The sequence below is a fragment of the Myiozetetes cayanensis genome, unplaced genomic scaffold (assembly GCF_022539395.1).
Source record: "Myiozetetes cayanensis isolate MyiCay16 unplaced genomic scaffold, myiCay2020 scf20-37, whole genome shotgun sequence".
NCBI classification, from domain to species: Eukaryota; Metazoa; Chordata; class Aves; order Passeriformes; family Tyrannidae; genus Myiozetetes; species Myiozetetes cayanensis.
In genome coordinates, this window is record NW_026087412.1 from 6,671,400 (window position 1) to 6,699,073 (window position 27,674).

The window sequence follows — 27,674 nt, forward strand, 5'->3', positions numbered from 1 at the left end:
TATGTCAAAATCAATTTGAATTTCACTTGGAAAGAATCCAATCCAATCCAATCCAATCCACCTACTGTCTCAACATAGTTCCAAACACAGTGTTATTAGAAATAGTAACTATGTCTTCCCAGGAAAAGACTATGGAAAAAAGGCAACTTTTAAATACTCTTTGATAAGTCACATAAGGGGAAGACAATCATAACATTCCTCTTTCAGGATTTTCCCTTCACAAGCCAAAAAGGCATCAGTTCTCTTCCTTTGTATGGGAGTTCTGTTCCTAAGTCTGATCATGTTGTCCATAAGCACTTGAAGCAAGGACAACTAGACTTTACCAGTTTGGTTTTTTCCAAGGGTTGGGAGCACTATGCAATCCTTTTAAAAATTACTTAATGGTAAAAATAAAAAAATTAAATATATGGTTACCACAACAGCTCAGGTAACATAAAAGGACAAGAGGAAAACAAACCAACCAACTCACTGGAACAAAACAGCAATTCTGAAGAGCATGGCAGTAAGTTCTATACCATAGAACAAGATTTATGACCTACTTCTTGAGTGATTGCTGGTCGGAACTGTTTGTGCAATTCAATAATTATTCTTAAGCAAATCAGTACATTTTCTTCATTCTCTGTCTGAAAAAAAGAATCTTCAGTGAGTCCAGTGCTAAATTCTTCAGCTACTCCGTAAGTAGTTCAAAACCCTACAAATTATACTCTTCTCAACAACCCAAAGTGCCCCATTAATAAGGATTTGCATGAGCAGGATGCCTTTCCTTTGATACCTTGCAGTCCTAGAGTGGCTAAAATTAAATCCAACCCTATGGGAACAAAACCCAGAAGTCTCAATCACTCTGTACCATCAGACCTGTTCCCCTCAGGCAGAGACCCATGTGGGGCTATTTAAACACCTCTGCCTAGAGCAGGCTATTTTCTGGAAGCTTCAAATGACAGTGTTTTCAATTCCAAGAAAGAAAACAAGTTCTCTAGAATAAGCTCTCTGCCAGGAAATCGTGTCCAGCATGAGAACAGTTCCCTGCATTAGTCAAATCCAAATTTTCAAAGGACAGAACAGAACATGCAGAAAACCTGTTTGTGCTAAGAGATGACATGGGTGAAGCCTAAATAAATACCCTTCCACTCTTGATCCAGTAGCACAACTACTGAAAATGCTACATCCAAGCAAATTTTGGAGAAGAATAAAGTAGCAGAAAATATTTCCGAAAATTTGAAACAGTTTTAAAAGGGAAAAAAAGTACCTCTAGAAATCTAAACATCACAGACAGGATATTTTTGGTATGAAGACGAAGATGTTCATTTGTTGGTATTCTGTGAATTATTTCAAGCACAAGCTTTCGGAGTTGCTATGAAAAAAAATAAAGATATGACAGAACTTTTTTAAAAGCCCTCAAAACCAAGGATGGCCTTTTTGCCATCACCCAACAACGGGTTGCAACATCTTTTTCAGCTCAAGACTTCTGCATGGTTAAAGCTTATATTCAAACACATAATGCTTCCTACACATCTGTGAATTAAGGGAAATTTAACAAATTTACAGTTGAAAAATGAGTTTTCAAACTTTTCTTAAGGAATGCAATTTTAAGTATTTAATGACAAAGATCCAACTTTTGCCTTTCATTCCCAACCCTAAGTAAAGACAGTAATTTGTAATGTAACAATGTGTAGTATTTCTGCCAGAAAGCCAATCCTGTCACACCTAGTTTTTCCTCATTTTTCATAGAAGCCCAGATTTGCCAAGTTTATATGCAACTTACTTAGAAATTGGGCTTTTTCAATTTCACTCCAGATGACAGATCTATTTTTAACATAAATCAGTTCATTAGGTTAAATAAGGACTTCACTGCAAAAAGACAAGAGATGCTCCACACAGTTTACCTGTGCTGGCTTCTCCTGCAGAAACTGAACTTCTCCATCCTGTAGAAAGGTGAGAAACCGAGGGATGATGTGTTCCAGGAACGTAGAATATTGAGGGGATGAGGTCACATTCTAATTAAGAGAAAAAAATGGGGAGATAAATGATAGAAATTACACAGGTTAGATTTAGTTACATTCTGCTGACACAACAGAGCACTCCCAGTGAAGCAAGCAAAAGGCAACACAAATTAATTCCTTTACTGTCTATGAAGAAACAGAGAAGGAAAAAATTCACCCTCAAACGAAAAATTTCTAAGAAACCAGAATCAAATCTATCAAATGTTTCCATCCAGAAACTGGTTAAGAAGAGTCACATGCTCTGTTAGCTCAGAACAACACACCAACAGCCAGCCCAACTGGCACTGCCACGTATAAACCTCACATTGTCCCCCAAAATCATCACTCCATGTTCAGTTCTACACCCAAATCAATAATGCAGCTGACAGAACTTGAACATGAATTTCAGAACAGCCACATAACAACTAAGTATTCACCTACAGTATAATTTCTGCTACCACAAGGTTAACTTGTGTCCCACATTTTCTCTGCTGCTCATCTAAAATGATGGTCCATCACTACGCAAAAGACGTCACTGGAGACATCTCCACTCTCTGTGTCGGATTCTGCATCTGACATCTCCTCTCTCACTTCTATACTCTGGAACTACCCAGAGCAATCAGAAGGGCCTCTGTTTCACAAGGGCACAATACACACTGAACCAAATAAAAAAAAGTTTTAAATACAGAGATTTCCATCTAAAAAAATGGAAGAAAAATCTCTTATTTCACTTTTATTTAAATGTTTACTGAATAAAGATTAGGGAATGAAAGCTCTCTAAGTTCAAGTGTAACTCCTTCAACAATCTGCCTAATTCTTAAATACAAACCTAAAATCAGTGACTTGTAACTGTTTAAATTATAAGTCACAAGACACATTTATCTTTTAACCACATAAAGTCAGAAATCAAGCCAACATACACTAAGCACAAGAAAGGCTGCCACTGCAGAAGGTTGGGGGTTTTTTGTTGGAGTGTTGTTGTTTGGGCTTTTTTTTTCTTTTTATTTACCTCAAAATTCTCACTGACTTCTTGCATCATTTTCAATTTGGTTTCATCAGCTGAAAATGGAAATTGAAGCAAAAAGATGTGAATGTAAAACTAGAGCATGAAAGAAAACACCAGGCTCATTGATCAAAGAAGCAATCAGATCTTATCAGTTTAGCTATCATCGCCCAATTATAACGCACACCATTCTCTCAACCAACCACCACACAACTACACATGCACTCAACTCACTCACTTTGGCTCATGCAAGTATTGCTCATCACTTTGCTTCTTCAAAAATCAAAACTCAAACAAAATTCAAAGTGAATTTGACGTCGATCTACTGCCTGAACAGTACTGCAACATTTGTGAAACAAACTACCAAAGAACTGTAATTTTCAATAAGAAAAAACTCTCTTACGTGTATTGACATCTGTGAGAGCAGCTACAAACTGAAGGTATTTTTTCATCAAAGTGGTTTGGTCCACCACCGTAGGCCCTTGTGCTGAAACAAATGCCATCTTGGAGGAGGAAAGGTCAGCTTTCACTACCTAAAATCAAGATCAACACACCTACAAAAGAATAAAGAAGTTTGGTTAGTTTATATGGCTGGTTAACAGCTGCTATCAGATCACTACATCCATTTTTCTGACCTACGGAAGGGGACCACCTTTTCCATAAACGACAGCTGTCACGTTTACTTAAGCTGACAAATACAACGCCAAGCATGCACAGCACTCTCTGCAACAGGAATGCACTAACAGATACAAGTGGTTAATGGGCTCTTCCCACTGCAGCCCAAACATCCAGGCGTTTTGCCTGGTTCCATCTCTCCCAGCAGCAGGCTCCAGGCTCGGCGATGCTCCCGATACCGCACACCTGTTACCCTGTCACCCAGGACCCCAAACTTACAGCGCCCCTCGGACACACCCCCGCGGGACTCGCTCCCAGCCGTGCCCGAAGTTGTCCACGAGCTGCCTTTCTCGCTTGGAAAGAAACCTAAAACCACATTCCTCCTGGGAGACCGGCGGCCTCCCCGCTGCCCTGGGCGGTTTCTATCCGAGCTCCTCACGGCCTCCATGGCTGGGGGTGTCCCCAAACGCCTCCCCCCGGGACCCCCTCACCTTCCCCGCCGCAGCGCTGCTCGCACCGGCTCCTCCCCGCGGCCAGGGCGCCATCACGCCGGCCCCATCTCCGCCCTGCGAACAGGGGCACCCGTGAGCGGCCGCGCCGGCGCCTCCCCCGCCCCTCAGCGCTGCCGGTGCCGCGCTCGGCCCGAGGCCTCCGGCGGCGGAGCCGGCGGCGCTCCGGCCGCTTCCTCCTGCCCGCAGCGCACCAGTCCCGCCCCGCCGGCAGCGCCGCGCCGGCCTCGCCCCACACCGCTCCGCTCCACCCCGGGCTCCGCCGAGGCGCTGCCCCCGCGCTCCTCACCCCGCGGTTCCCGGGCCCGGCTCGCTCCGGGCCCCGGGTCCCTCCTTTGTTGCTGCCGGAGGCCGCCGGCAGCGCATGGGCGCGACGGAAGCGCCCGCGCTCAGTTCCGGCCGCCTCCTCCGGGTGCCGCCTCCCGCCGGTGCCGCCTCCCGCGCCTCTCCCGGGGCTGAGGGGAGCGCGGAGCGTTGCGGTGCCCCCTGATCCCTTCACCGGCCCCGGTGCCACCCCCGCCTTGGGCCGGCCCAGCCGGGCGCTGCCTGAGGCGAGCCCCGCCCGCCCCCTCGGCCCCGGTAACATCGGGCGAGAGTTACCGGGACAGACGCGACTGCTACCGGTGCCCCCGGCCGGCACGGCCCGGCCCGGCCCGCCGGGGCCCTGGGAGAGCGGCGGCAGGGCCGGAGTCGAAACAGAGGGGGCTGATCCGCCAGGAGAAACAAAACCGCAACCAGGATTGACAAAGGGCTTCGAATGAGGAGTTTAAAGATAAAATAAAAAATAAATTAATTTTAAAATCCCACAGCCCACTGCGGGGCTCTGGTTCTGGCTCCCTGCGGCAGCGCGCCCCTCACGGGCCGTCCGGAGCGCCGCGGGACCGGTAACCGCAGCCCAGGTGCCGGTAACCGCAGCCGAGCCGTCCCCGCGCCACCGGGGCCTCAGAAACACCGAGCCCGTGCGTGTCGCCCCAAAGCACAGCACAAACCCTTCCGAACCTTGAGGGCTGTCACCGCGCTCTCCGCAAATGGGAGGCATTTGGGGTTATTTTTATTGATTATTTGTTTAAACACCCCCCGGCGGCTTCGCAGCCCCGTCTCGCTGCCAGCACGATCCCGCAGGAACTGCCCCCGGGAGAGGCGGGCTGGGCGCTGCCGCGGGGGAGCGGCCCGGGGCGCGGACGGAGGTGCCGCAGAGCGGCGGGGGCAGAGCCGGTGCTAGACCTGGTCCTACACCTGCTACCAGACCCAGTCCCGGCACCGGCCCGTGGCCCCCGCGGCCCCCAGCATGGTGCGGCTGACCTGCGTGATGCTGCTGCTCAGCCTCGGTGCCCCCCCGGTGGCAGGTAAGGGGCCGCGGGGCCGCGCTGGCATCGCCGCCGGGGAGCGGGCGAGGGGCTGCAGGGAGCGAGGGGTCACACATCATCCGTGAGCTGCATTACTGCTGCGGGAGGTGGTTCGCTGCCCCAGCTTAATAGCTATGACCGCCGATGGAGGCGGCTCCGGGCACCTTTCCACCACCCCAGACTTCATTCTCGGGCGCTGCGACCTTGATGCCTGCAGTGAAGGTGGGGCATCCCGGCCAGCTGGGATTCTGCTTTGCACATCTGACCTAAAAGTTGCACTTCTGCTCCCTCCACTGACCCGGCGCCACGGGTCACAAGGCACCTGTGCAGCCACTGTCCCTGGTTGTGGGACTCGCAGAGCTACGTTCTGCAGAGAGAGGTCGGGAAGGTAGAAGAAATCCCTGACTTGGATGGAATGTCTTGCTGTGCCGGTCACTCCCTGAGTGACCTTGGGTTTGCCACTGAATCTCCAGCTGCTGCAGCTGTTGAGCTGATATGGCCATGGTTTGTGCAGCACCACAATAGCCTCCAAGGAGAAGTGCTAGATAAGCATGAGGTAACCAGCTATTTTTTTCCTGAGTTCTGCTAAAGTAGAGCATAGCCTGAATGTTCTAGAGGCATGAAACCTCTCTGTGCCAGATTTCATCAAATCACAAGCATTTCTCTGTTAACTCAAAAAACTCAGGGCATTTCTTATGCTGTGAAATGTGAACAACGGAGTTCTTGCTCAGGCAGTAATGTTACAGTTCATTACTCACAGTCCTTTTGCCTCCAGAATTGCTCAACACCTGTGATGTGTAAAATAAAATGTGAGCACTAAGTAGATGCTTTGGAATCTCTTTCCACCCCATCCCAAGCTGATGGGTTCAGAAAAACCAGCACGGGAGTCAGTGCTCCCTCCACATTACAGGTCATGGATGAAGGAGAAATGCAACTTCTGAAGCTCAAAGGTTCCTGTTAGCAGTCTGTGGCTGCTGAAAGAGAGAAGGAAAGGCACCAGCATGAGAACCTCCCAGCTCTGCTGCTCTACCCAGCACTGCTGGTGAGAGGAGAGCCAGGGAGGGAACCTGCTCCATGTTGGAGGCAACCAGATCCTGTTCCCAACTCTGTCCAAGTTCACAGCTATTGGTGGTTATTGCCTTTCCTTTTTTGGAGGTGTTTTAGGGTTGTTTTTTGGTTAATTTTTAATGCATGCAGATCCTTTAATGTTGCTGCACCACTATTTTTTGGAAAAATTGAATCTACACTTTCCATAAAACCCAACTTCACTCACACTTCATCCACTGCAGTAGTTGCAAGAGCTGAAGTAGCTTGACTAAACACAGAAGAGAAGATAAAGTGAGTCATTCAGAGCCGCAGAGGTGGTTCAACTGACTAGTTAAAATGTGTAAATAAATAAATAACATTAAAAATGCAATACAACAGGGTTTGGTTTGCTTTGTTTCTTCTCATTTCCACAGAGGCATATGGTCTAGAAATAACCAACAATGGTCCCGTCACAACAGGAGCTCAAGCTACTGTTCAGGCCACTCTAAGTGTGAAGAATGAAAATGTCACGTCAGACTTATATCACTTTAACTGGATTTATGCTCCTCTGATTCTGATAGAGAAATTTGAGCAGGGGTTTAACTCTGTAATTAATGTGACCGGAGAATTTCCTGGGACTTTTCCTGTATCTGTCTGGGTGACTCACAGGAACTGTTGGCTGTGTCGGCCGGTTGTTAGAAATGTCACTGTGCTTCGGATCACAGGTAAGATTTGGCTTTCCAACCTCTCCATCTTCAGGAATTCAGTATTCAGGATGCTGGCTGCCTTTGCCATCAGCATCAGGAAAATGAAAGCCAGTTGTAAATATGGCTCCTGACAGCAGAGTTTGATTTGTGTAGCCCTTTGACTGAAGGTGTGTTTAGGCAGCATTGTACAATTAGTACAGCTAGAGCTGCACTGCAGTCTGTCTACATCCAGGAACAAAGTGTGATCCTGCCCATGTTTTCCTGCCTCTGCCACTTAGAGAAACTGAGCTAGAAACCAAATGCTTCTGCAGCTGCAGTTCACACATCAGCATTGTTCAGTGATGCCCAGTCCTAAAACAATGCTTCCCAGCATTTCTACTTTTAAAGTTAGGATGACCAGCAGCAGTGACGGTCTGCTGATTTTCCCTTGTGTTGCATGACACAGCAGATCTTAGGCCATCACCACAACAGAGCCTTTACAATTTCTTTTAGAGGTCTGACTGAGTGTACTGAAATTGGATATGAAATCATGGCTGCATTTCCAAATTTTGCTAAGTGCCATTTCAGCTTATTAGGAATATTCATAACCATAAATATGCTTTTTTTTTACAAATTAACCAGTGGTGTGGTATGGTTAACCCAATCTCTGGCACAGGAGTTGACATGAAATCATCACCTGACAGCTTTCCACCATGTCATCATAAAACCTCTTTATTCATAGGTTAGAGGGTTTCTTTTAGATCAGCCTTGTAAGCAAACGCCAACATAGAACCAACATCTCATAGACATCAAAACTTAATCCTTTCTGTATTCACAATATATAGTGCTCTGTTCTTCATAGCAATCCAATATTAATTTATGTAGAAATAGCTAAAAACTAAAACTCCAAAACCCAGTAAAATAAACCCCCCCCCAGATAAGCAAACAAACCCCACCACCCCAAACATGAAGGGGGTGTGTAGTGGTTTGATTCTAAATCTAGATACTCGTTGTTAAACCCAGTTGTTTTTACACCAAGAGTAAAAGTTTATACTGAACTTAATCAGTCCAGGATTGTTTCTTAGTTCTATTAGAAGGTTTATCATGACCCAAAATAAATATTTTAATTTCACTGCCTTGTTAACATATGTAGCGACACAATAATAGATATAAAATACACTTTAAAGCTTGGAATAGGTCACAGAAAGACTCAAGCAGTACATCTGAAATTATGTTTTGATACAACACAGAGCAATGTTATAGAAGTGACATGCTGTCATTCTTCTCCTACCTTATTATCCTGCAGAATTTATCACAGGGAATCTCACAATTGCCCAGATAGAAGATAGTGAAGTTGTCACACGGGGTTCTAGTTCCTCCACGGATGCAGTGACCCGGATTTCCTTCTCTCTCCATGACCCAAGTCATTACTTCAAGTCAGCATCATTTGTCTACAGCTGGGATTTTGGAGATGGGTAGGTGTGGTTATGGTTACTTGGTTGCTTTAAGGAGTATTCAAGATGGGTCTGATTCAGATGCTTATCTAGAGAAAAATCCTAGTTAAATCACAGGACAAAGCATATGCCTTTGTGAGTTGGTACATCCTTGGCATGTCAACCTGGTGAATTCTGAAAATCAAAATTCACTCTGTGCTCACAAAATGGTGATGTTCTAAAGATCCAGATTTCTTATTCAGTTATATGCTTACATGTGTGCAATGAGCCAAACTGAGTGAAATGGAATAAGTAGCTTCTTGTAAATTGTTATTTTAAAATATCACTGTGCCTGCAGATCTCCATTAGCAGGTGGTTGTTGTGTATGTGAATAATTTGTGCACTTAAGGAGAGTGGGAGCAGTGGTTGGGCAATAAGGAGCTGTTATTGTGACCACCTACCCATAAGTATACAACAGTTTGGTGAGCAGCTTTTGAAAGTGGAGAGTGTCTTAAATAATATGCAGGTGCACTTTACCAGGAGGAGAACAGCATTCAGAACCACCAGAAATAAAACCATGGGTAAAGCCCCTTGGTAGTAGGGAGGAAAAAACCATTCAGTTATTTACTTTCCTTTGAAGATGAATACATGGATAGACAAAGAGAGATGTGAGATGTAAGCTTTAGTCTCTGAATACTATTTTTTTTCTTTCTTTCTCCCCCCCACCTTAGTTTTAGTTAACTTACAGTCTGCCTGCTATGAAAGTTGTTTTCATAATAGACTGACTATTCCTATTTCACTTTGTGAATTCTTTTAACATTATCTTTAGTTTCTTTGCTTAAAAATGCTCAAGGTTACTCTGGATCTTCTGCTGATTGTAATTGTATAGTTAATGACAAAGACATAAATCCTCATTGATATGGACATAAAGTAGAATTAGAATCACAGTGACTGGAGTCTGTAAAGAAAATATATTAGAGCTTGTCCAATTTAAGACCAGAAATCTGCAAGCACTTGGTAAAAGGCAATTTGGATTCTAAACCTTTTCCTGTTTCACACAGAGTTTACCAGATTACCAAGGAACCCTTTATCTACTGTAACTGCTCTTCCATGGGGAATCGCACGGTGCATCTGAAAGTCGTAGCTGAATGGGAGCAAATTGGAAGCATCATCCACGAAAGAGAAATTATGCAGAAAACTGGTGATTTTACCACAGCTCTGGAGCTCTTGGGTAATTAAAAAGCATTTTGCATGTTCAATCCACAACTTGCTATATATGTACAGACAAAATCTAGCTTTAAAGTGGTAACACAACTTCAGCATAGTTTCACATGCAAGAACTGGCCAACCTGATTCAATGAAGTGTTTCCATTGCAAAATGGACTTTGTGCTGTTTTAGTGCAGGAAAAGCGGAGGGATATATAAAATCTTCTGTTTCTTTTTAATCTACAACAAAAATTTACTGTCTTTTTTAAAAGTCTCACATACAATTAAAGCAATAAATTGTTGACCATAACTTCTGCTGGATTTGTCAATTTATACCAGCTAATCCTAAACAATACATAAGTTTAAAAAAAGCATTAGGAAAGTCTCATTGATTTGGTCAGATTCAGGAGTAAATAAACATGAAAGTAAAAATGTAAAGAATTAATAAAGTAGTTGATTATATATTAAAAAGAAATAATCAAAAATTCAGAAAATTTACAACATCTCTACTGGTAGGTTTTCTTTTGGGGTATGAGACAAGTATTGTTATTTGTGTGACTGATGGAGCTCAAATCTGAAAAGTCTGTGAAAACCAGTGAGTTTCAAGTGTACATGTGGAGTGTGACATGCTGCCTTTTTATTTCTTTTCAGATGCTGTTAAAAGTATTAACGTAGTGGGCTCCAGAGAAACTCACGTAATGGAAAACTTGAATTTATCTCTTCATATCAATGGCACGTAAGTAGCAAACAAGACTTCATTCTCCCAAAAGCAAAAGCTATTCCAGGCAAACCTGAGATCACTAAAAGCAGGCTTGGTAACCTCCTAGTCACAGGACTGGGGCTGATGCAATAGGAGTTTAAGATAGAGAGGCAATGACAAAGCTTGAGAGATGGGTTATCAAAAACAAAGCTAGAAAATGAGTTAAGCACATAAACATGCTGCTTTCTTTAGCACAGAATGTCATAAAGAGATGAGAAACAAAATACTAATAAAATGGGGCAAAGAAAAGCTCTGTCTGGTGTCAGAATCAAAGTCCATAGTGCCTAAGGTGAGTTTGGGCAGAATCACTTGAAACAGAGGTCTGGAAATGCAAATGAAAAGCATCAGCTAAACATGGTGAGAAGCCACATGGCCATAAAGTGGGTTGCACTAGATTGCTTGATAACAAATAAAACCTTTTTGTTATTGTAAGGGAATGCTGTGGTCCTTGAAATTCATTTACCTTTTCCAGCTGTTAGCCCACTGTCCAGAGCTCATCTTACATTCTCTCCAGTTTCAGTTGTAGGGGTTTTTTAATTAGAAAAGTCTTGGGTGTGCTTCAGTAGCACAGACAATGATTTCTGTGTGAGGAGGACAAAGAACAAACAACATATACTCCCTTGGAAGTGCAGGGAAAAAAAGCTTCCTTTTATCTTTTTTGGAGAATGACTGGGGTTTTCTACACACAGTGGCCTGCCAGTGACCCACACAGGTATTCAGCTCTCAGCTGAAAGCCTTACCTTCATAGAGCCACCACAAAGAACCTTTTCATTTGGCAAATGCTGTAAACCAAACAATTGTGAGGTTAATTACTTCTCTGTTTGTATTTAGATTACCTTCATTATTGTCAAAATTATTACGCTATTTAAACCAAGCTCTTACCTGAAATTTTTGTGAATTTTTCAGCTTTTTCTGTTGTGTCTTTTTGCTCTTTTCCTTTCAGCCCACCACTGGCACTATGCTGGCTTATAAAATCCGAGTGCATTCCACTTGAAGGTGACAAATGCCATCTGGTGGAGATCAGTGGTTCCTGCTACAACCTCAGCCACACCTTCAGGGACGCGGGGCAGTATTGCCTCAGCATCAGAGTGGAGAACGGCGTCACGATGCTGCAAACCTACCACGGGATAAAAGTGTGGCCAACAGGTGAGGAGCAGGGAGAGAGATTCCCACCTGTCAGGGCACTGACAGTCTCAAACAGGTTAGGGACAGTTGCGAATTAACCAGCCTGCAGATGAGGTTTCTGGGAACTTTGTATAGATCCCTAAAAGGATAGGAATAAGAAGAGAAAGGAGAGCTTATATAATGTGCCTGCTGTAATTGCTCTGAGCTTCTTGCAGTCTGCTGAACCCTTAGTCCCAAGAGTGTCTTGAAGCTAGTAAGTTCTCTGGGAAGGCTATATTACTTAAATTACATTTTTTTTTTCAGTTTAAATAGTCCAGCTTTTGTAGTTAGAGAGGATAATTAGGAAAATATACATCTGTCACATTCACTTAATTAAACAGTCTCAATTATCCTTTTAGTTTAGTTATGGGGTTTTGAGAGTAGATTTCTCTAGGCCTCCATCTCATTACAGATTTCTGTCCCTCCTGCCAGCGGTCCCTGCTGGCTCCCCCATATATGGTCACATGTGCCCCTCTTGTGTCCCCAAATCATCTGGGAAAGTGGTTAGGTGGCCAGGTGAAGAGGACAGAGGGCAGCCAGGCTGTGATACAGAACAGTCACCACATCTCACCGTGGGCAGCACTTGTGAACAGACAGTGCAGATCACTCCAGCAGGCACTGATGTGCATTCAGGGCTAAATCCTCTGTCCTGGAGGCTGCTGTGAGAGTGAAATAATCCTCTCCTTTCCTATTCTCTTACAGTACCACTGAGGTACAAACACCCTGGTGAGTCAGGACTAACATAAGTAACTGGATGGGGTTTTTTAGGCTGTTCAAAAGAAAAGGTGGGTAAAACAGGAAAGACTTTTTCCCTCTTGTGAGATTTCAGAAAGGCCTGGAGTGATCCAGGATGGAAAATTTATTCCCTCTTACACACATCTCCTCTGTTCTAGAAATACAAGAGCTTCTCCTAAACCTTCTCCATCTTTTCCTTCTCACTATTGCCTCTTCTCATGGTATTGTAACACTCCAGGAATGTGTCCTTGTGCTCTTTCCTAGGGATCCATCCAGCTTTCTTAGTCCTGCTCTGCATCACTCTGGTTTCAGTGATGCTGCTGCTGGTGCTGTACACGACCTTTCGAAGCAACACACAACAAAAAGATCTTGTGGAGGTATTCAGTTACTCCTACTTTGACTGGGACAATAATTAGGTATCTTTCAACCATGGAAGGTATTTCAGATGACAGGTTCTGTAATGCCCAGACAAGTGGAGAGGGAGGGAACATTTCCCTGGTACGTGTGATCTGTTCCACCGAAAAATCTAAACAGTGTAAACAAACACTTTAAGCAACAGGCATGTGTCTGGCTTATTGCAGAGGAACCTAAATCAAGTTTCCATGAGCAATTTGTTGATATTCTCAAGCAGATGCTTGCACTAAAGTATCTCTACCAGAGGATCTACCTCAGAGTAGTTACACAAAAGAAAGCAGGGAGATGGTTCAAGAGGATACAGGATAATAAAATAGGAGGGGTACATTGCCTAAAACAGCACTGAATTGTTTCCTACACCTAGTACATGACCTTCATCTCCCCAGCTCCCTTCCAGCTTTGATACACCTTTCATTTGCTACAAAACGTGTTTGTGGTAATCATGAGTTCCTAAATCAAAAGTACCTTTCATGGTACTTTGCAAAGTACCTCATACCCTTTACAGTATGTCACAATGTGAATAACTTACCTGTAGAGAGGCTGCCTATGAGCAGCAGGTATGAATCACGAGCCTGTTTGAAATTGGTGACTGACTGAAAATGGTTGAGGACCAAGGGCCATTTCTGGCCCGATGTGTTCTGGCTGCACTCACTTGAGCCAGAAGGAACAAAACTAAAAATGATCTCTGATGTTCCTTTTACAGGTAGCTGACTTTGACTTTTCTCCACTCTCTGATGAACACCTGCCTAATCATTCAGAGTCAGGCTGTGGCCAGCTATGTTGCAGATCATGTTTTCTTCAGTCATCACGAGAAGCTGCCAGGGAGAGTCATGAACTCCGACGTTCTTTTTACAAGCCAGTCAAAATGTACACCCAGTGAAGAACTCAACTGCACTTTGGTCGCACTAACTGTCTAACTTTCTCACGTAGGATAAGTTAAAAGCCCAATGCTGTACAAATGGTTTGGGTTTGCCAGGGCAATGAGAGTCACCGTTTGAAGTCCAGCACTTGATTGTTTCATTCTCTGAGCTAAAAAAGAAAAGTAGCTTTGTATTTTTAACTTATACGGGTGTGTACATTTACAGCTGTAAATGCAGCATTTTATTCTTATGAAAGATTGTTTTATGTGCAGGTTTGCTAAACTCACTACCTCTCGTAATTCTTCTGTTCCTTCTGCTGTCTGTTTCAAAGAAGAAAATGCTTAAGACGAACATACCTCTCTTTCCTATGTTACAACAATATTACTGGAAATGGAAGTCTCACAAAATCTGTTGAATGAGTATTTCTTTTATAAGGGAACTGATGTGTCCAGGTTGAGAATGGCCTAAGTGCTTCCTATGAACCAGACCACATAATTATATTGTCTTTTTAACTCCTGTCTTAAAAGACCCCTTTTTAAGCTAATGGATTTTGTCAGACTGTAGTGGCTGCTGACCTGCCCTTGGAGAGCTACCTGTGAGCAGTATTTTGGTGCTGTACAAGGGTCCACATGTCCACCACTTTGTGGAGTAATACACCACTTTTTCAGAAACCTTCCTTTTTTCAGGCTCTTAATTCTTTTTTTCTTTCTCATATTACTCCCAAACTAGTAATTAAAGCTCCTCTTCCAAAAAATACAACAACCAGTAGCTCAAAGCTGCTCAGCAAAACATTGAATTTGAATTCATACTCAATGTTCAAGGCTGTATGAACTCCATGCCTGTTGCAGACTATCATCTACCATCAGCTCCCTGCTCTGCCAGGCTTTGCCCCCTGCTATGAGACATTTCAGAGTACCCTGGAGCCTTTCAACAAAAGTGCCTCTGTGGCCATTTCTTTTTTTTTAAATGTGACACACTTTCCCCACCTCTAATTTAAAGCCTATGAGTATTGTGGGCTTGGGGTTTTTCATAATTTCTCAAATGCACTGATTGGGAGATAATTGTTTGAATGTGAGGGGATTTACCGTGAGGTTTTTGTGGTGCTCATCTCACATGTTCGACTTCTGTGTTTCCTCAGAGAAGCCCAGAGCTTCAGTTCCCCTGTGAACAAAATTACAGGACCTCCGAAGGGCTCTGTTAATTAACATGATACATTCAAAGTAGAATAGCATCATCTAAGATAACGAATCCCATAAACCTCCATTTTTGTCAAAAAGTATCTTCCAAGGCAGAACTTCTCTTGGCTTTTCTTCTAAAGAGAAACTGTAATTCTAGACAAGCTTGTTGGTTAGGAGTGGTGTCCTTTGTATTCCTTCTCAGTGCTCTGGTATCAGCCTCTTATCTTCAGTCATATTCAGTTACTGTTAAAAATGTGCCTCTCTTTAGCAAACAAGCTACTGTGCCTGAGAGCTTCAGGTTTATTGTTTATTCCTGAGATCCCAGCCCTCTGAGCCACTGCCAAAGGTACAGACACTCGTTATGGGATGTCAGTGGGGTTGGTAAATGGCTACATGGTCTTTGGGCACTGAAAAGATTTCTGATATGCAAAATGCGGCTCAGAGTGACAAAGCCCTAGACAGATTGCACAGGGGCTTTCTGCAGCCTGAAGTTTAGTTTGGGCTTCTTCTATTACATTTGTGACTGATATGTGGCACTTGTTGTAAAACACTTAAAGACAACCCCTTGACATGCTAATGAATGTGTAAAAAAACCTTTCTTCTCCATAATGCACTCCTAGCAAAGACAGTACCTGTGAGAGCAGGCTTAGATATGTGAAACAGAAGTCATTTGGGTTAGAGAAAGATCATATAAAAGGAGTAAGACCTATGCTCTGCCCCTTCCTCCATTAATTTTTTTCCAGGTGATTCAGAGGGTATCATGGGCTGTTAGGCCACAAACATTGCTGCTTTGGGTTTTTGCCTTTGTGCTCTCCTCAGACCAAACTGAGATACAACTGATCAAGTCAAAAAGAGTGGGACATGGAGTCAGTGATATGAAACAACACCAACAGGCCTAAGAAAATTTCCTGTTGAGGAGAACAGAGCAAATGTCCTTCAGAAGAATATTGCCTCTTTCCCTCTTCCTAAAATGAACAAAGGATGGCAAAGGAGTCAGATGTTTCAGAAGGGTAGAAAAGATAAAGTGCTGCAAAGTGGAAAGTCAACACTATCAAATAGTGGAAGATACTACTCAAGAGCTGATGGAAAAGTCTGGAGGTTAGAAAGAAAGACTTCTCTGGCAAAAAGTAAGCAGTGGAGAAAGTACACTTTAAAGGGCATGTCAAGAAGCAAATTAACCAAGAAAATTTAAACAGCCTTCGCAAATTGAAGTATAAGTATGAGAAATATTCACACGAACATGTTCTTGAATCCAGTATGAAACTGCTTCCTGGACAAAAGACTGATCTGTGGGTTCGATAAATGCATCTGAAATTGAAGACAAAAGGTAATTGAGCGGTTCAGGATATAGCAAAGAGATTAGTGGGACGTAACAAGGAGCAGGAGGAGGATTCATTTTGTTAACCTTAGAAATCAATGACCTGAAAAAAGGAATGTTCAGCAAAACGATCAGACTCACTGATTCAAAACAAGAGTCCAGTGAGTGCAAAGCCAGAGAGAGATTAAATTCAGGTGATAAGCAAGAGTGTGGGCAGATAAAAAGTTTAGGTAATGAGAATTAGTTACAAGAAAATGCATTTGAGCACAAAAATGTTCTGGAAATGCATAGTATAAAAACACACAGTAAAGCAAAAGAACTGCTTTTATTCTGTAATTTGTCAAATAAACAATGGTGTCGATTTGTGCAGTAGTTATGAGGGCAAATTGGACCTTTATCTTAACAGCAGAGCACAAGGCTCTGTGGCTAAACAGGTCAAGGCTGAATTCTGTCTTTCATCTCTGGAAAGGAGATTACACAGCCCAAGCTGTGACAACAATTTGAAGTCACAAGACCTCTATCACGTTTCTGTGTGCTGTAGGAATGGAAATTCTTTCAGCAAAAGGAAGGTGAGGAACTTCATATTTAAATGCTCAGCTTTATTATTAGATAATCAGCCAACACTTCACCTTGATTTTGTAGAGCCAGTGCCAGTTTCCGTGGAAACTGAAATTTCATCCTGCAGCTGTCACAAAGTTGTTCAAATCCTGCAGATCTCAGCTTTGACAGCACACCGCTCACTAGAAATGTGGGGTTTTAAATTACTGCCACTAAAGTGAGGAATGCAGAAGTTCCAGAAACTTCTTTCAGAGTGGGTATACTTGTTGCCAATGTATGCAATTCCTACAGCAGTGAGCACCAAGAGAGCAGTCATAGAAGATCATAGAATCTATAAAATCATTTGGTTTGGAAGGGACCTTAAAGATCATCTTGTTACAAACCCCTGCCATGGGCAGAGACACTTTTCACTATCCCAGGTTGCTCAGAGCCCCATCAGTGGCCTCGAACACTTCCAGGGATGGGGCAGCCACAGCTTCTCTGGGCAACCTGTGCCAGTGCCTCACCACTCTCACAGGAAAGAATTTTTTCCTAGTATCCAGTCTAAACCTACTCTCTTTTAGTTTGAAGCTGTTCCCCTTGTCCTGTCACTCCAGGCCCTTGTAAACAGTCTCTCTCCATCTTTCTTGCGGGCTCCCTTCGGGAACTGGAAGGCTGCAATTTGGTCACCCTGAAGCCATCTCCAGGCTGAACAATCCCAATTCTTTCAGCCTTCCCTCACAGTAGAGGTGCTTTATCCCTCTGATCATCTGGGTGCCCTCCTCTGGACTGGCTCCAGCAGCTCCGTGTCCTGTGCTGGGTCCCCGGAGCTGGAGGCAGCTCTGCAGGTGAGGTCTCACCTGAGCCGAGGGGCAGAACCCCCTTCCCTTCATCTGGGTGTTTTACAGAACACCACAGCTGTACAACAACTACCACAACTACAGGAGCCAATTTTACCAGGGCACTAGAGAAAAACTACCCCAGCCAAACAATTTTCTAAAGCATTTACTCGCAGCAGTCCCGGGAGGCAGCGGAGTGATGTTACCACCGTTCGCAGGAGGCAAAAGCGAGCCGCGCAGAGATACTGCAGCTGTAAATACCTGCATAAAATCTGAGATTATAACGGTGATGACCGCCTAGCTAATGCCCGTCGTCCCCGCGGCCCGTGGGGCGAGGAAGGCCCCACATCCAGGTCTCCCTTTCCCACATCCCGGCCGCCTTTCCCGGGCCGGGCCCGGCCATGAGGCGGGACGCGCAGCAGGGGGCGCTCGCCGCGCGGGGATGTCCCTCAGCAGCAGCCGCCATGGCCGCCATGGCCGCCCTCGGGCCCGGCCGGGCCGCGTGTGGGGCCGGGGGGGAAGCGCAGCCGGAGTCGATAAAACAACGGCGCGCGTTGTGCACAATAACAGTGCCGCGGGGCTGGGAGCCGCCCCAAAGCAGCCCTGAGACACGACTCTGACTCGGGGCTGCACAGAAACGCCGCCCCGTGTGGGGCGAGCCCCACGTCCCTCACTGGGAAGCAGTGGATGGATGGATGGATGGACGGACGGACGGACTAAACATGTTACCCAGGCAGTAACGCTCCTGGAAGAGAACTTTCTGTACTATATTCGGTGCACTTGACACAATGACACCGCATCCCACAGTCCCTCACACCAGTGGGACGCACACGGCAGAATTGGAAACTGGAGTGACACGGCCCTTTCGCCGTCCATGAGGGAAAGTAACTGTGAATCATAGGATCATTTATGTTGGAAATTACTTTCAAGATGGTCAAGTCCAACCATTAACCCAGCACTGCCAAGGCCACCACTAAACCGTGTCCCCAAGTGCCACATCCACACATCTTTTAAACCCCTGCAGGAATGGTGACTCCACCACTGCCCTGGGCAGCCTGTGCCAATGCTTAACAACCCTTCTGGTGAAGAAATTTCTCCTAATATCCAATCTAAACCTCCCCTGGAGCAACTTGAGGTAATTTCCTCCTGTCCTATCGCTTGTTACTTGGTAGAAGTAGTGATCTTAGCGAAGTTTCAATCTACAATGACTTATCTTTAAAATTAAAGAAAATGAAGAAAGCAGCACACAGTGTAAAACACAGCTGAGTGTAAACATTTCTTGAAATCACCTGGAGGTACCCATCACTTCAGCAGAAGGTCTCAGAAACAGGGAAGCAGAAGAAGCAACAAACAGGCATGTTCTGATTTAATAATTCTGTAAATTCGGTCCTTCCTGATAATATAAATTAGGACTTTGTTATTCAAAGAATCTTTTCTAGCCATAATTTAGATACAAAATGAGAACAGGCCACAGCAATAGGAGTTCTCTTATCTGATCAAAAGCATGTACTTAATAGCAAAAAAATTCATATTATGCCATAGGTTTTTAATGTCTTTTCAGTCTCCTGTCCTTAATCTATTCTTCTTTCATTATATGCAAAGCACTTAGAATATTTTGAATAAAATCAAGAAGGAAAAAATAATCTGAAAATCCAAATGCACTTGCTAATTAAATAGCAATGCCCTTACTTTCATTCAGACAATCTCGATAAATTACAGTCTTCCCATACTAATTAACTTCAAGTTTAATGGATTTCCCTCACCACCCCAAGCTATGAAACAAAACACAACATGCTCAACTTTACAAAAACAAGTCAATATTAAAATTGGATGCTTTGCTTCAGCAAAGCACTCAAACGTGTGTAAGTGCAAACAGAGGGTCAGACTTGGAGGAGCAGCTCCTTGGAGTGGTGGAAAGTGCCCAGTGGAAAGGTGAGCAGCCTCACTTCAGAAGGAGAGCTCAGTTCTCAGGACCACATCAAACATCTGCAGCGAGCACCTGCACCTGCAGAGCTGATGTCTAGTGCAAAAAAACCCCACTTTTTGGCCCACTATTGGATTTTTTCCGCTTGCAAAGAATCCAGAGCATCTTTGTGGGTCACAGGGGACAAAAGGACTGGTTTATGACAGGTAGCATGGAGCGTTTTCTGCCACCCCAGGCAAGTGCCCCATGCAGGAACACCACAGCCACAAGGGCAGAGAGAGCTGCATTTCTGAACTGAACGCCAGCAACACGGAACAGTTGCTGGGAGGCTCTGTATTTGCATGTTAAAGTGGTTTTTTGGTATGAATTACATCATTAAAGTCAGGTTACAATTCTGTTACTAAATAATCTGCATATTGGGGAGTTGATCAAGGTTGTAAGAAAGAAAATTTGAGTTAAAATATTTTGAGAAAACATGAGCTCAGTCAACCAAGGCAGTATCAGAAAATGAACAGCAGCCCCTGATCCTAGGAGAGAGAAAGACGGGTCAGTGTAGCTTCCCTGAACCACAAGGGAAACACTTGGATTTTTGTAACACCTTGAGTTTTGAATCTGAGATTACTCCAGGTAGCTCTACTTCTGACATTTGGAGTTCTTTGAGTGATTTTTTTTCTCCTTCTAACAGCAGTAGGATAGCAATGCTCTACTCTGTCAAACAACTGCAAGATTCCACTTACAGATAAAATTATTCATACTCAGTGAAACAAGTGTTTCATATCACAGGTCCACCCCTGCAGAAGGAGCGAGGCATCCATTTCCCATGGATACCTCTTTGCAGATAGGAGCTGCATCCTGAAGTATCCTTAAGAGCAATCCAGAACACACAGTTTGGATGGGGAGGAGGAAAACTTTCAGGGCAAGCGAATTTGCAAAGAGCCATTATTTTATTCAGGTACTACTACATTTTCTCTGATTTATTCTTTCTTTGGCTTGCTGATAAGCAGTGGGGAAAATCTGCTTGCAAACAGGAAGACATCGTATAATTAAAGTATTCTATTTAATTCTGTAGGAACAACATTAATTTTCCTAATACAGTGTGTGAAATATGAAAAATCAGGTAAGCAGTACATACATTTTTTATGAACAGGAGGACCCTGAACTATTACTAATGAAGTACAGAAAGAAAAGACAGGACTCTCAGTAGGGAAATACCATCCATTAAATGTCTCCCTGGGGATCAAATGACACTTACAATTGAGAGACACTAACTACCTCCTACATTTCAATTGGTTACCAGCAGGAAGCCTATTTGTAGAGATTTGTGCTGCCTGTACTCTGTTAGTGTAAGATGCCACATTAATATTTTCTGACCTTTGCAGTAGAAATTATCCTTTTTTTTTTTTTTTTCACAGACCAGCAGCCTAATTTTACCTTTTAAAACCATTGATCCTGGTGAAGAATGAGCATAAGAGCAACCCTGTGAGTATGCACAGGCCTGCTGAAGCCAATGGACCTACTGAACACTTGTCCTGAATGTTTTCTGATAAGGGCTTTAGTTACCCTTTACAACAAGACTTCCATGGTTCCTTTTGTAAAAGCATACCTGCCTTTTACTAAATACCCATCACCAGAGATCAAAAGGCTTTTGATATATGTCCCTGAAGAAAAGCAAAAAGTGAGAACTTAGAAATTCGTTCATTTCAAAACTGATTAATCAAAGGCAGCTCTTTGATCAGTAAAGGAAGTTGTCGGATCCAAAACAATGAGCACTCTGACAGGGAACGATTACACCTCTCTGGGTTTATTGTCCTTGAGGCATGGCTGGCGCTCTCAGGGGTGTCACCATCAGGGCTGACCAGGACATTGGGGCACATCTGCTTTGCAGTGATGTACCACCTGAAAACTCAACAGCTCCATCCCATATATAACTGCTGCCTCCATTTGGCTTCCACACTATGTTTGCAGTGGAGCTTCATGTGATCTTATTTACCTATATATGTGTATGTGTATATATACTCACACATACAGATATACACGGATTTCTGCAATATCTACAGCCACTGGAATGAGAATTGCACAGTGATTCATTCCTGCAGTGGATTTTACACGACTCCTACCAAAAAAAAACAACAACAACAATCAACCAAAACACAAATAGCAGAGATTAAACAGCGATGTCAAGGTCTGAGAGGAGAGATTACAGATCCCACATCCCCAGATGTTTGCAGCCGCTGACAGTCCTGTGATTTAAAGAGCTGTTCTCCCATGTCACTGCAGGACAGGCAAACATCTGCCACAAATAATCAACAACTCCTACCCTCAGAGCCTAGTTTGGATCAAAAGGAGCCTGTTCAATACTTGCCATGCCTGTTGCAGAGGTGGCCGCAGTTCAGTGATAGGTGAACTGAAACTGTCCTCTGGTGTCAAGAGCTCTTCAGGATGTAAGGCACAATGAGGACACTTAATAGCCACACTAAATCAGCAGGAATTCACCCTTGCACTTGCTCATTTTGAGTTACTGTAAGATGATGAATTGCCAATGACTTCGGGAGCGTCACAGGGGCAATTGGAAAGCAATGGGTATATGGATGTTATTAACAACCAGCACTCTGCTGGTTTTCACACCCCAGACTGAACACAGATGTGCAAATTATGTAAAAGCAAAATAATTCCTGGGGACTGACTGTCATGGAAGGTGAAACAACTCCAAAGTAAGCTTTTAAATTAAAAAAAAAAAAAAATCTGCAATATCAGGTCATTACAAAAGGACTTTCTGTCCAGAAAGAGACAGGAGGCATAGCATCCTTCAGGGAGATATCAAAGTGAAGCAAAAAGCATTAAAACAAGGCAATTCTGTGGGTATGGAATTCTCTGGGTAACATCTGTGCTCCTGTAAAACATACTCCTGAGAGTCCACGAGAAAGACAACGGTAATCAAGGCTGTGTACAACATAAGAGGGAGTTTTCATAAAAGGTAGGTATCATTCACTGGAGGTGACACAGTCACCTAATCACCCTCTGAAAGCGACAAAGCTAATGCACAGCGAGAGGGTGTGAATTCACAGCTCGTTAGTTCCTCTGCACTCGTTTTTCAGGTGGATGCTGTTCCACGTGAGGTGCCATTGGCCTCGGAGCGCTGCCCTCCTCCCGCTGCAGCTGTGCCTTCCGAGCACTCACTGGTGCAGGATCTGCCACACTGAGCAAACCGCGGGAGCATTCCCTGATTGACATCAGCCCATCCCCTGGGGCCAGCTCACACCAAACACACGGCCAGTTTGTGCCAGCTCTGCTCAGGTTGCCTGACCAAAAGCGCCCATGCTCGGGCAAACCTGCCAGCAAAGAGGAAGGGGCAGCAGCCTTTGGCAGAGGAGCACTGAGGGACACCTGCAGCAATGGCATCTTCTGTCTGCTCAGCTGAACCTGCAAAGGGGCATCTGTCCAAGGCCTCACTGCACCTTCTGAGTGAAGTCAGCTGCTTCACACAGAGGAATTTGGGGCACTAGCTGATGTGCTCTCAGTTCACACCCTGGTTTACTTGCTACTAATTGTTTACATGAGCTTTGAGGCAACTTGCCTGTTTTCTTCCCTCTCTCCCTAGAACTGCAAATTTACTGTCAGTAATCCAGGCAATACAGTATCTCCTGTGTACAATGAATATCCAGATGTCCCCTTGCAAACCCTGGATGTGTGACCACTGTTCTGCTGTTTACTACAGTAACATATTCCAGTGTTTGAGCCAGCAGAGAAACTTGAAAGAAAAGAGAGCTGAGCAGCCCTGTTAGGCTCAGTCAATGTATACAGCAGGTTTGTCATTTTACAGAGCTGCATCTCCTGTTACGTCCCAGACTCTTAGGGAGACCTGAAATACCAAATCCCGTGCTCATATATGTTGGTCTGACTCCACTGTGGTCAGCTCTGGTTTACAGCACCCACGAGCCTAAGAAATGTTCAGTCTCAAAGTGTTAAACACTCAGGCGACCAAGGAGTCACGGGATTATTCAGGCTGGAGGGCAGCCCAGAAGTCTCCATGTGCAACCTGCTGCTCAAAGCAGTGCCAGCCTGAGGTCAGACCAGGTGGCTCAGAGCTTTGTTCAGTCAGGTCCTAAAAGCCTTCAAGGATGGAAACTTCCCAGTCCTTCTAACAGCCTGCTCCACTGCTTGAGAATTTTCCTTATACTCAGTTTGAACCTCTCCTGTACAATTTATGTCTGCCATTTCTGATCCTCCCACCATGCACACCAGTGAAGGGTCTGGCTCTGTCTTCTGGAGCCTTTACTGTCACCGGGCTTTTTCTTCCCAGATGAAGATTCTTTATTGGTCCTTACTGAATTTCATATGACTCCTGTTGGCCTTTCAGTCTATGAAGGTCCCTCTGAACAGCTGGTCTTCCCTCAAGCTACAGACAGAAAGCACCTGGAAATTGGTGTTACCTGCAAACCTGACAAAATCGTGCTCCATCACCTCCTCCAGGTCACTGGTAAAGGTCACAAACGTGACAGGTCCCAGGACAGATGCTGGAGTGCTGCACTTGTTACATGCCTATGAGCGTGCCTGGGATCAACAACCTAAACCATCCATTTCTTTTATCCACTGAGTTGTCTCTCCACCCAGAATGAGATGTCCCACACTAGACAGAGGAGCGTGTAGGAGGCTGATGAAAGTCTTGCTGCAGTCGAGGTAAATGACAGGGAGGTTCCTCACCCACCCACAGGTCCTGTTGGTTCATCACTGAAAGCAAGCAGGTCGGGCAGGCACGTGTGCTCAACCTGCACTACTGCTGGTGAGGAACTTCTCCTTGTGCCCACATGTGTCCCAGGAAGAACAGTTACCTGATGCACAGGCTGTGGAAAATCCAGATACCACTGGAGATTGCCATTCAACACCAACCACAAACAAGTCTAGAAGTATCTACAGTCAAAGTATTTTTGTTACAAAGATGACCATTATGCAGCAGATGGGCTGTGGGTTGGCTGGTGCCAGAGAGAGCCCTCTCCGAGCTGAGCAGGACCTACCAGCTAATACAGATCAGTCACAAGATGTGATGAGACACTTCCATCAGAAATTCACACTTGGAAATAGTTTGTGATTAGCACTAAAAACTTAGCAGTTTTAAGCAGTGAGTGCATTTAATAAACTGCTTCAAGATCAGACATACAAAATACATTCTTTGGAAATATTCTTTCCACCCTAGAAATTGCTGTTTCTTATACAACATCCCAAATTTTGATGTATACTGCGGCTGGTTCAGAGTGCTGTATAATTTTTAAAACAGATGGGGCTTGTTTAGTTCCAAAGCTCTTGAGTATGCCATTTTTAAATACAAATCTGGAAAATTTCTACCTAATTTATGCTGCAAAGATACCCTGATCTCATAGCAGCTGGATCTGTTTCCCTAACTCACACAGTCTCTGAACACAGCCTGTACCTGCACACACACATCGATCTTCAAGACAGATACAGAACCTCGGAATGCAAATGTTTCCTCAGTGTTCATGTGGGACAGCATTACTACTTGCATGAGATTTTACTTGGGCTTTTAAGGCAGGCCTGGCATTAAGGATTCACATTCCCTCCTTTATCTATGCAGCACATGCCTCACTTGTAAAACTGTTGTAGAATTCTTTGAGACTTTACTTTCTTATTTTAAGCAAGACAATTTTTTACATTCCTTCAGCGTTATAACCAAGTGCCTTAGTACCATCTGTCGAATTACTCACATGGAGCCATAAAAACATTCTAAAATAATCTAATATACCTTTTATTTGCTGGTGAGTGCCACAATTTAAAATATTTCTAATTCAGTTTTGACATGGTTGCTAATCAGTGCTCAATAACAGAAGACAAATCAGTATTTTATCTTTTCAGTGATATACAGCACTGCAACATTTCAAAAAATACAACATAAAAATTACCAGCCCAGCACTGAATCTTACAAGTCATGAAGTTTTGGAGCATGACATTGCATTGTTCAGATGTGGGAGAGCCTGCAGACCCACAGCCACAACATTTTGAGTGTGATATATTTTGTAGCCTAGAAATGCTGGAGATATATGTAGCTATATATTTTTTAAAATTGCTTCCTTCCCCTTGAAAGGGAAGAAAGATTGTTAAGCGGTTTTATTGTGGCACAGAGGGAATCACAGTGGCTCTGAGAGGAAATAACATTGCAATCAAAGAGCTTCCAGGAGAGCATCAAGGACCCAGTCAGGTGCACAGAAACGACTCCTCGGCTTCCCTCCGTGGATTTGAGGAGGATGAGCTCTGGTGCTTTGGAGGAGTCAGAGACACCATGAGGGGAGGGAGGAAAACAAGGGGACTCACATCCCAACGCTTCAAATTGGGTTTGCTTGCAAACCCACTAAACATTCTGAAAGCTAAAGCACCAGTAGCTACAGATGGCATTATCCTCCTCTCTCTAATACCTGAATACTGCATTTAATGCCAGGTTCACTGTCACAGCCTGAAAGACAACTGTCACATAGACAATCTGACAAGAAAACAGAGGGAAAAGGAAAAAAAAAAAAAAAAAGAAAGTGGCTTTGTTTTAGAGGATTAAGAGGAATGTGCACATAATAAAGCATTACTATCTTTTTTTGCAAAATTGTGCCAATAGTGCCTGGACGTTTTTAGAAGCCCAGAGAGCAAGTAAGGCCATGGGCACTACTGAAAGCCAACAAAACAGGAGGGGTCCTACCAGAAACAGCTCTACCTTTGCTTTTGAAAATTATCCTTCTATGTTCCTTCTTATCAAGATGGCTTTTATGAATTGAGTAACCCAGGACTGCAGAATTTCACTTATTTTGAATACACCCAAGCAGTTTGTCCTTTTGGGGACTTTTATAACAACTCTGTTATTAAAAATGCTTGTCAGAGTACCGTGCTAGCTGTATATTCTCAGGCATTTGGAAACACTGCAAATCTGCCAGTAACTCAGGGAAAACAGCACAGATGCTCTTAGAACACAAAGCTCTACAGACACAGAGCAAACATATATGTGCATGGTAAAGTCCATGTTCCAGCTGTCTCTGACTACTCCACAGGCACCATGGATGAACTCCCCCAGTCCATGTTCTAACATTCAAAAGAACACAGAGATTTTTCAGCAATACTGTAAATAATATGAACCTCCACATAAGAATATGAATTTCCAGTTTCCTCTACACTCTGCAAGGTCTCCACTAACAGCAATCCCCTCAGGTCCCTCTCCCTTGTCCCTGGCAAACTCAGTTATGCTACTGTCACAGAAACCTGTGGGAGGGATGGATCCAGACACTGCAGATGGGAATGGAAGCCAAGTAAAGCACTTCACTTCAAAACCTGCCTCACTGCACAGGAGACTCCTGCATAGACAATCCTTAGTCATCATTGTTTAAACCTGAGTCACGGATTTTCATACACTTCCTCCTCATTCCTTCATATGTACTTTCCTTCAAGGCCCCAAACAGACAATGTTCACAGATTTAACACACAGTCACACAACTGTAGTCATATTGTAGTCACACAATTTCTAAATAGTCTAAATAATGTTTCAGACAAAATTAGATTTTCAGAACTCACGCTGATGTCAAAGGACTTCAAGGAGAGGAGACTGGTGGTCAGCAAGGTAAACCAGGAGTGGCAATGAGGATAGAGTTGGTATTTTGAACAGCAAGCTGCTGGGCTGGCACAGAAACCACAGCACCTTGAGAGGCACATATGTTGAAAAGAATTGGTCCCTAACCCCTAGTTCTTTTATCTGTCATTTCACGTGAGCCAGAAACTGCAACATGCTGCCTCTCCAAGGGGAAAATACTAAGTTGAGCTGGATGAGCATGTTGACTTTTGATTGGAACCATCTTTCTTTTATACCAGATTTCCACTAACATGCTTAATGTCCAATTTGCAAAAATATGTATGTATTCTTAAAGACAGTCCTCAACAGGCTGCCAGCACTTGTGCTGAGGAATGCAATCCAGAAATCCATAGTTGCTGGGCTTTGGGTGGCTTCCTCTCTCTCCTTCTCTCTCACACAAAAAAGTATTTCACTCCAGAATAAAAGGTTCCTACTGAAACTGTGCTTGTTAATGGAAACCTTCCATCCCTCCTAAGGGTGCTGCCTTGTAGAAAGCCACAGCCTCGTCCTGTGTGTGACCAGGTCACATC

The 27,674-nt window shown here is 44.0% G+C and overlaps 2 protein-coding genes across 4 annotated transcripts in view; one reads left to right on the top strand and one right to left on the bottom strand.

The window, feature by feature from the left end:
- Positions 1-4,535, bottom strand: part of TRRAP (transformation/transcription domain associated protein) — a 72,653-nt gene extending 68,118 nt beyond the window's left edge. For 2 of the 3 annotated variants that reach the window (XM_050317395.1, XM_050317393.1), the window contains exons 1-6: positions 4,396-4,535; positions 3,386-3,536; positions 2,989-3,038; positions 1,884-1,994; positions 1,247-1,351; positions 540-623 (exon numbers count right to left, since the gene is read on the bottom strand). In XM_050317395.1, coding sequence (XP_050173352.1) covers positions 540-623; positions 1,247-1,351; positions 1,884-1,994; positions 2,989-3,038; positions 3,386-3,485 — 450 coding nt within the window. In that variant the 5' untranslated portion in view covers positions 3,486-3,536; positions 4,396-4,535. Of the gene's footprint in view, positions 1-539; positions 624-1,246; positions 1,352-1,883; positions 1,995-2,988; positions 3,039-3,385; positions 3,537-4,088; positions 4,164-4,395 lie in introns of all 3 variants that reach the window. The other variant, XM_050317394.1, reaches the window with a different exon arrangement.
- A 748-nt stretch (positions 4,536-5,283) lies between these two features.
- Positions 5,284-14,412, top strand: TMEM130 (transmembrane protein 130). The gene is made up of 8 exons (XM_050317424.1): positions 5,284-5,452; positions 6,913-7,203; positions 8,471-8,639; positions 9,659-9,828; positions 10,455-10,539; positions 11,507-11,709; positions 12,727-12,839; positions 13,580-14,412. Exons 1-8 carry the CDS (start codon positions 5,395-5,397, stop codon positions 13,754-13,756), a joined length of 1,266 nt encoding a protein of 421 aa, XP_050173381.1. The 5' UTR covers positions 5,284-5,394; the 3' UTR covers positions 13,757-14,412.
- Positions 14,413-27,674: the final 13,262 nt, after the last annotated feature.